This window comes from Rhea americana, unplaced genomic scaffold (assembly GCF_003343005.1).
Source record: "Rhea americana isolate MKP2758 unplaced genomic scaffold, rheAme1 scaffold_217, whole genome shotgun sequence".
Taxonomy (NCBI): Eukaryota; Metazoa; Chordata; class Aves; order Rheiformes; family Rheidae; genus Rhea; species Rhea americana.
In genome coordinates, this window is record NW_028186317.1 from 576,760 (window position 1) to 585,786 (window position 9,027).

The 9,027-nt window shown below is 51.2% G+C and overlaps 1 protein-coding gene across 1 annotated transcript in view; it reads right to left on the reverse strand.

The window, feature by feature from the left end:
* The window catches only part of EPHA8 (EPH receptor A8), a 49,825-nt gene extending 41,465 nt beyond the window's left edge, over window positions 1-8,360 (reverse strand). The window contains exon 1 of the mRNA XM_085305239.1: window positions 8,249-8,360. Within this exon, the coding sequence (XP_085161365.1) occupies window positions 8,249-8,333 (85 nt within the window). The 5' untranslated portion in view covers window positions 8,334-8,360. The remainder of the gene's footprint in view (window positions 1-8,248) is intronic.
* Window positions 8,361-9,027: the final 667 nt, after the last annotated feature.

The following is a 9,027-nucleotide window of genomic DNA, read 5'->3' on the forward strand; positions in this document are numbered from 1 at the left end:
AAAAAAAAAGAAATTCCAAGGCAGGTTTTTTTTATTTTTTCCACTCAGAAAAAAAACACCCAAAGTAAACCAAAAAAGTCCCTCTCTCTCAAAAATATAGATGAGAAAATACAGACATAAACCATTGATCTTTSCTACTCAGTTTGAGGCTCTCTTGATGTTGTTTGCACGGTGGGACAGCCAGGGCGAAATGGCCACGTTAGCTTAGGCGATCTGAATTAAAGCACGCGTGTCTACCCACCGCCGCGCACGGTGTTGCGGTACCGACATACCCTAGCCTAATTGCCCATAAAGTTTTCGGTGCAGCAGCAGAGCAAATGGTGCATGGACAGAGCCGGACATAAATAACTGACTGGAAACATCTGAAGAGCTGCAAYGTCTCCAGGCTCAAGGATGGGATGCTCAGGGGTGCGATCCTCAGCCGAGGCCCGGAGTGAGRGGGCGAGGACACATTTCCTCTTGCTTCTCTGCTCCCCAGTCCGATAGCTCTGCCGTGGAGTCATGCTGGACTGGGGAAGGAGCTATTTTAGGCTGAAGGGGTGGCTGGGCTTGTTGTAATTCAGGGCAGAAGACAGAGGAGGAGGTGGGAAGGCTCTAGGGACAGGAGGGGGGCGAGAAAGGTCAGGGAGGCAAGAAACTCCATGGAAACATTCAAGGACTGGGAACGTGAGTGAGGGGAAGGAGTCGGACCGTGGCGAGCCTTGGGAGAGGGCAGCCGCTGAGGAGAGGAGAGCTGCAGGGAGCCAAAAGGTCCCAGCAACACCAGACACATCCCTGAGGCTGCAGGGAGCCCCTAACACAGGACCTATCTCCTCCCCAGTGCATCCAGCACCCTCAGTATAGGGGCTCCCCGTGGGGAGAAACACGGTACAGGCAGGGCACAGACGTCCTCAAAGAGCCACACCATAGCAAGAGGTGTTYGTACCTCCAGGTCTGCTCTGCAGCTCTGGAAGGAACAGGACTCTGCCACCTTGACCTCCCAATATTTGAATTTAGCTACCCAGTTTTGCAAGTTGTTTCCATCACAACATCCACAGCTTACAGGCAACACCACGGTCCCTCTCTCAGCCCATGCTGCAGCTGGGCAGAAGGAATCCTGCACAACACAGCCACCCTTCAGCCACCCTGTTTCACTGGAGCACTCCTAACGTTAACATGTTCAACTGTGCCRTGCACACCATCTCCTGCCAAAGTAAGGGGCCTCATCCCACACATACACACATGCAACCTCCTCCTCAAAGCTCCTTCAAGGGTCAGCACCTTGCATCTTTGCCTGACCAACCTCACTATAATCCAGAAACTTGAAGAACAAATTATTGATCTTCCCTCAAACTAGGACTTTCCATTTTTAACCAGGCAGCAATGTTCGTGACATACCTTTTCCACTTAGTATGAGCAAAATCTRTGTGGCACCTACTGACTGGAGCCAGAAGAAGCCATCTCTAGAAGAGTTTGTACTCATAACTCCTTTAGGCTCTTCTGAGCTGGTTATCATACTGGTTTTTATCTATCTTCTCATTTCTCACTTCGTTTGGATATGACAAACTTTGAGCAGCTGGGTGCAATTGAGATTTCACACGCAGGCACCTGCCAAGGTTTTGGGGAGTCACAGCTTGCACCAAGCAACCAGGCTTCAAAATCAGGCTTCCCCTAGTATCAGCTGTCATGCCCTTCACAGTCCTGCAGCTGTCTGGAGCAAAGATTTGAATTTTATCTTCTCTGGAGGATTCCACTAAGAAAATGTGGATTTTTGCAAATGTGCTCATGTATTTAAGCTATACGAAGGGGCTTTGGATGGCAGTACTGTAGGCTATCAGGTGCTTCTTCACTATTTTCTCTGAGGATGTCTTTTATGCTCGCAGCACTTGGCCACCCTAAATCATGCTGAGATGTTTGTACCCCAGTGACATTTTTCAAGGAAGATAATTTCTTTTAATGGCAATTACTTCGCTCTCTTAAAAATAGCTTTTTAAAATTGAACCTTTTCATGGACAAAAATACCAATACTAAAAACATTTGAGGAGACATGCTGAATGCCTCATGCCACCAGTAATGAAATATCGTGCAAGTCTTTAAAATTATACGGGAGAATTTCCTAATGAAAAAGATAACACATCTAAGGAAGAATCTCTTTATCAAATGTCATTATAAAGGTGAATTAATCACTGGACTAGAAATTAGTGGTTGCCTACAGATCGGCAGCWGTGACCTGAGCACCCACATCGCGGACAGACCCAACGATTTGTGTGTGCCCTTGATGCTGGGACAGAGCTGATTTCTCCAGCTGTGATCAGTGCTGGTGGGACTTGCCGTTGTCCTTAAGGCATCCAGAACTTTTCCTGTGAAAAACTGGAGGTATAGCAGGAAAGAGCCATGACTGCAATAACAGGGCTGGAGGAAATGCCTTAGAGTGAGAAACTTGCAGTGCTCAATCTCCACGGCTTATCGAAAAGAAGGGTGTGAGGCACCGTGATTATACTCTGCGTGCTTTCGTGGGGAGAAAATACGGGATGCGAAGGGCTCTTTAATCTAGCAAGAAAAGCATAACAAGAACAAATGACTGGAAGGTGAAGCCAGACAAATTCAAATTAGGGAACAAAAAAAATCCAATTTTTTAACATTGAGGCTGATAAGCCATTGGAACAAATTATTAAAAGAAGTGATGGATTCTGCCTTTGCTGATGTCTTCAAATAAATATTGAATACCTTTCTGGCAGGTATGCCTTGACCAAAAACATTTAATTAGGCTTTATTGGTGTGACTGGACCTGATCCGTAAAGGACTTACGTCCCTTATGTGGTTATTTCTGTCCGTAAGTAGCACAAATCTACATATGTAGTACGTGGAATTTTTTTCTGTTTATTTTTTTTGAAGGAAATAGCACTTTTGAACTATGCAGGCTGAAGGGGTTAATCGTTTCTCTGGGACAGGGGAATAATTTTGAGTATCGGTCATGCTAACACGCCTGGGTTAGGAGAACGAACTATCAAAAACTGTCAGCGTATGAATAGAGTTATCATATGAATGGATTTGCCTCTGGAGATAAAGGGAATACCAAAGGCTGCCAGCAAGGCGATCAGGGGTGTACGAAACGGGGGACCTGCCTCAAACAAAGAATGGAGATGTCAGGACGTCTTGATAAAATCCGTGCTACCTAGCGCGGGAGAGCGGGAATCCTGCCCGCCGGGGACGCGGATCCAGCCCCTCCGAAAGGACGAGCGGGAAGAGCCRTTCTTCCTCCCCCTCCAGCTGGAAAGGCTTTGGGGAATTTTTTTTGTTGTTGTTGTTGTTATTGCTGTCTGCTTGTTTTTACTTTAGGTACACTCTTTTTCTCGCCATTTTCCAGCTATCAAAAAAATAAAACGAAAAACGAGAGTTCCCTCGTCCCTTTAGCAATCAGCGGGGTTTTCGGTTGTGTTTAAATCTGGATTCATCACACCTATTTCAACCCCTCACGTTTTTTTCCCCCCACACCACTGTAAACAAACCCTTGAGGATTTCAGGAAACGAGAATTTGAGGAGGATGAAAAAGAGCTCAAAAAGAAAGTCCATGCTGAGCCCTGTTGCATTATTTTCCTGCAAACATTTTTGGTTGGGTTTTCCAGAAGTTTTATAAGCTATTAATACCAGAAGGACAGAAAGGAAGGTGAGAGCAGAAACACATCCCTCCTGAGCCATCCTATGGTCATGCAAATATTTACCTTGTATTCCAATATTTTGAAGGCAATCAAAAATAATACACCYCAAAAAATGAGTTTTTTGTTGGCGGTTTTGTTTTATTTTGTTTTGGTTTTTTTGGCTATCATGCTGCGAATCAACGGCCTCTTTTAAACTAATGCTTCTCCATTCTCCCATCCCTGAAAGACTTTTTGCCTAAAACCCGTAATTTCTTATCTTATTAAAGAACATGGCATTCTTTTTGCTGTTGGTAAAAAAAAAGCTATTTCCTCTCTCTTTCAGAGCTTTGCTTAGCCCGCAGCCCCAGCTCCGGCATTGCTGGAGACCGGGTAGCAAAATACCATTGAACAAATGTGCAGATGAGGTTTTTTACCTCTTTTTCTTTCTTTCTTTTTTTTTTTTTTCTGTGTGAGCACAGGGGCAATTAATGAGATTACGATCGAGAGGTTAACAAGGGAGATGGCCGCAAAATCCTCTCCGTGTCAGGCTGCGGTCCGTGCTAAGCCCCCGGGTTCGACAGCAAAGCAAGCAGCTGGGTTTTCCCGAGGACCCGGCGCCCGGCGTCCCGGATCCCCCTCCGCAGCAGGCCACGGCGTCCGTGCGACGCATCCGTCTCCTCTTGCTCCCAACATCATCTCTCCGGGACAAACCAGTCCCCGTCTATATCAGCTGCGAAGAGGAGGAAGGTTTCCCACCTAGCAGAGGGAGAGCGGAGCGGAGCTGGCCGTATTACCTGGAAGCAGACCCCAGCCCGGCGGTGGGCTTTAAAATGCTGTTTTTCCAGAAGGAAAAAACAATTTTGTCACCTCCAGCCCTGAAAACACGGTAATTTCTACTCTTTCAATTTTGTTTCAAAACAGTAAAGGTATTTCGTATTTTATTATTCAATTTTATGTCGTGATATCACATAAAATATTCACGTGAATACAGTCACTTGTGCCACTCTCTGTGCAGCGGTGCTAATATTTTTCTCTATCACACTATTTCATATTATCAGAAAGAATTTTTTTATCCCCCCAAACAACTTAATAATATCAAACTGAAAATTTTTCCAGTGCTCCTTAAATTAAAATATTTTGGATCCTGCGGATTTTTTCCACTACAGGAAAAATCCCAGTTTTCGCTTCCGACACATTTTGCAATGGCTGCCACATCGAAATGTGGGGCTTTCCCAYGGAATGGCAATTCCATTTTCCTACTGGCTCCCATTTCCAGGGCATCCATGGCACAGTGGGCTGAAGAGAAATAAAAATAAACTCAAAATTGCTTGGAACAAATCTTTTCGGATAGATAACCAGGCTGAAGCAGATTCTTAGGATTAATACACATCTTTACAGACCAATTACTTCCCAATACGCGCACACAGAGTGCAGCACAACCCAGCCTTAAATTCGCTTTGTAGCTGTAATTTTCTACCCTGCAGGTCTTAAAACTCCCCCAAATAAAATTGGTGATGCCTGGCAAGTGCAGAATTGACAGCTTGTGCCATGTGTGCTGGACGGTATTGCCGCTGTGATACCTCCTGGGTCATCGTCATGAGACTAAAGTAGTGGAGAAGTCTCCATGAGGCTGAGACTGTCACCATGGGGCTGGGTCTGTGGCCACAGGCTGTGAGATGGACTATGAATCCCCCCCCTGCATCTCCACGATGTTGTGTATGGAGCCCCGGCTCTATTCTTCGCACCCCAGATTTGGGAACCTAGTTGGGGACAGCACAGGTGGAGGTGACRTTAGAGGGATCGGTTGGTTCCTGCAACCTGCTACTGTGGACACACTTGCGTTGGTGACCCTGCCCAGCAGGATAAAAGGTTCATACCCTGTTTGTGCTAGGATCTGTCCCATGCCAAGATGTGTCCCACAACTTTACTGCAGCCCCATGGACACTTCTGTCCTCCAGCTTGCCTGCAGGGCTCCTGGCCAGATAGATATATGAGGCAAGAGGCATATTCTGCCCACCATGGCTGTGACAGCAGGGAAGTGCGATGATCAGAAGCAATGTGGCACCATCGCATATCACTGCTACACCTTCACACCACGCCGGCACACACTAAACACTGYGGAAACTGGGTAGCAAAACTCGGCACAACCAAGGTCCAGGAGACGTCATTGCTGAGCTGTGCTTTGCAGCGTCTCCCCATCTCTCCAGTCCCAGCCTAGTGCCAAGACTCTCCACCACCACCATCAAACCCAGAYGATCTTGCAGCTGCATCTCTGACCCTTCAGACACTTACGATACCTAGGCATGGTCAGCACAGCCCCTGCACGAATGTTGTCACCAGCCCATCCCAGAGTATGCAGTCATATCCTTAGCTCCACTACCTTTGCACCACAGCAGAGCTGTGCCCTGCTTGTGGAGGCTCTGGCATCCTAGGGGACAGCAGACAGCACCACTGGCTTTCTGCAAAGCCCCACAGTCATGACAACACCTAGCACCTTCTGCATGGTCCTACCCCATCACCCCAAGATCCAGATTGTCAGGTCTTCCCCACTCCATGCCTTGTACATCCCCACTGCCTCTGCTCAGAGCCACCGCTGAGACTAGCTTTCCTTTCGAAAATGTCTCGCAAGAAACTCAGATCTTTCCTGGCCAAGGGCACATGGAGAGCAGTCCAGGGCCCAGCTGTCCCTGCAGATGCTGCAAAAGCCACTCCAGCAGCCAGCAGTCTCCATGGGGCCTTACCTGACATGCAGGAGCTCCAGACTGTGAGTATTATGGGAAGAATCATCCCTCCTCTCCAACTTGCTAACCTGAGCCACACAATCCCACACCACAGTGCAATTTGCCAACCCACAGTTTTGGGTTTTTGGCCCTGTTCTGGGGACAAAATCAGAGACTGCAGTCAGAGTGGACGGTCACCACAGCATGGTCATGACAACAGCCAGACCCACCTACCCAGGGCAGTCTCCAGGAGGTTGTACCCTGGAAAACCCACTCTCTTCCTCCTCTGCATAACTGCCTCCTGGCTACTATGCCCTAGAGAAAGCTGAATTTCGAGCTCCCCACTCTAGTCTGTTCACCACCCAAGGAGCCTGGAGCAGAGGAGACCAAGGAGCCAGCAGCTGCTGGCTATGCCTGTGCCTAGGGTTAGCCGAGTCCCAGCTGGGCTGTCCTGCTTTGCAGTGCTGTAGCTCCGTGTGCCGTGGTACGCGGAGAGGACAACCCAACAGGGCACCTCAAGTCAGCCCTACTCAGTGCACCATGCTCAGGGCAGTTAGTGCACCATGGAGTGGAGCGAGAGCAAGTGCTTGGGGGTGTGAAGGTGGCAAGGTCCCTTTCTATCCCCGCACACCCCATCCCCAGGAACAAGAGGCTGATGTAGCCCCGGCAAGGGCAGGAAAGCCGATGGGGAAAGGTGCAGGAGGAGTGGCAGGAACTGGACAGCGAGGAGCTGGCAGAAAACAAGAGTAGGACCAGCAAATAGCTGGAGATGAATAATACAGATGAGGAAGACAGGCTGGGAAGGAGGGAAGGTAGGGATGCGTGTTGGAAGATGGCAGCTGGAGCAGGGACTCGGCCCTGCAGGGTGCCGCAAAGGGCATGAGGCAGCCTGCTGCCAGCCCGTGGGCCTCGGCATGACGGGAGAACAGCAGGGCAGGAGACGGGAGGGATGCCACCGCTGTGATGGGGTAGGGACACAGGCACCGGGGCGTGCTGAGGAGGGCTGTGCAGCGCTGGCCGTGGATATCAGGCATAGCAGAAAGCAGGAAGGATGCTGCTGCCGGCGCCAAGGACAAGCTCGGGAGTAGGAACCGCCACATCTCCGGGTGACGAAGATCAGCAGACCCGGAAAGCAGTCACACCACCGCCAGCGCAGAAAAAAGAGACAAGGGAATGGGTGACAGGCAGCGGGAACGGCGCTGTCGGAGCCGAGAGGGGCCCGAGCTGCAGGAGCAGGATTTCACTGCTGGCAAGGGCCGGGGCTGAGCATGGCTGGGAGCAGGGTGGAGCAGCCTGGGCGGCCAGAGCAGGCCTGACGATGCTGACATCTAGCCATCAGGAGAGGGTCCCTGGCTGCATCCCGGCTTCCCACTTCRGAAGTTTCCAGCCCCTTCCCTCTCAACAAGTTTCCCATCCGAGTGCCCTTCCGCCTGCCGTGACCTGCTCCCTGCACCTTCTGCRCCACCCTCCCTAGCCTACCTGCCCAGCCTGTTACAGCCACGCTGCCCTGCCAGCATGCACTGTCCTCAGCCATCTCCAGCTCTGGTGGTGGAGATCACCACAGCTGAGCTAGCACTTGCGTCCCAGTCCCCGCTGCACCCGTCCTCTGCATGCTGCAGCATAGTCCTTGTGGGGGGATGCTGGGCAGAGCTGSCAGGTGTTGTTACAGAGACCAAGTCCTCCCGCCTGGCTCTGAAGTTTAGCCACTGTGCAAGAGCTCCAGGATCAGCAAACTCTGTCAGGCAGGAGCCCAGGGCTGTGTTCCCCTGAGAGCGGGGAGAAGTCAAGCCCGGTGGAGAGATCATCACTTGCCAGTAAGCCCACGCAGGCACATCCAAACTAGCCAGCCAAACCGATCCCGTCGGTCCCCCCGACATCGCCCCGTCACGCCAGGGCCAGCCGGGCTCCTACCTTCACTGGTGGTGGCGGAAATGCAGGCAGCCAAGGTGACGATGATGGAGAGCGAGGACGTCAGATCTCCCTGTGCCCATGCCATGGTCTGGCTGGGCCGCCAGGCGTGGGACAGGGCTGCCCCTCTCGTCCCGGCACCTTTTGCGAGTGAGTGCCCRGAGCTACGGCGCACGCCGGCTAATGCAAAGGCACTTTGCGCACATTGCTCGCATCCACACAGGCAAGCGGCTCGGCGGGGAGGGAGCAGCCTGCCCGTCATTGCTTGCAAGCCAATTGGATTGGCGGGCTCTGCAGCGAGCCCCCCTTCCCGCTCCACTCACGCACGCTGTACCCAGCCGGAGCATCCGGACCGTGGGCTCCCGCTCCCCCCTGATAGCCTCCCCCCCTCTCGTGCTGCTTTGCTGCCGGTTAAACTGCCCCCGCAGCTTCTTTTGCTCCCCGTCCCTCTTTGCGCTAAAGCTCTCGTCAGGCTGCTGTGAAAGCCAAACTTCCAGCCCCAGCTTCTGACACTGTGTCTTGGAGGCTGCAGTGGTGCTCCCTGTCCCGGCAGGGCCCTCAGGAAGAGGTGGAAGAGGYATCCTCAGCCTCTTCTCCCAGGCCTCCTCCCCTGGGCCTCCTCTTCTGGACAACAACGGAGGAGCTGCAGAGGAGGAAAAGCTCTGAGGTTTGTCCGCTGGTCAACAGAGAGCGAGCTTGGTTGGGGTCAAGCACGAAGGGAGATGGGTTTGCTCTTCATTGCGCTGGCCTCTTGCAGCAATGCTCCCATCCTGGTACACCTA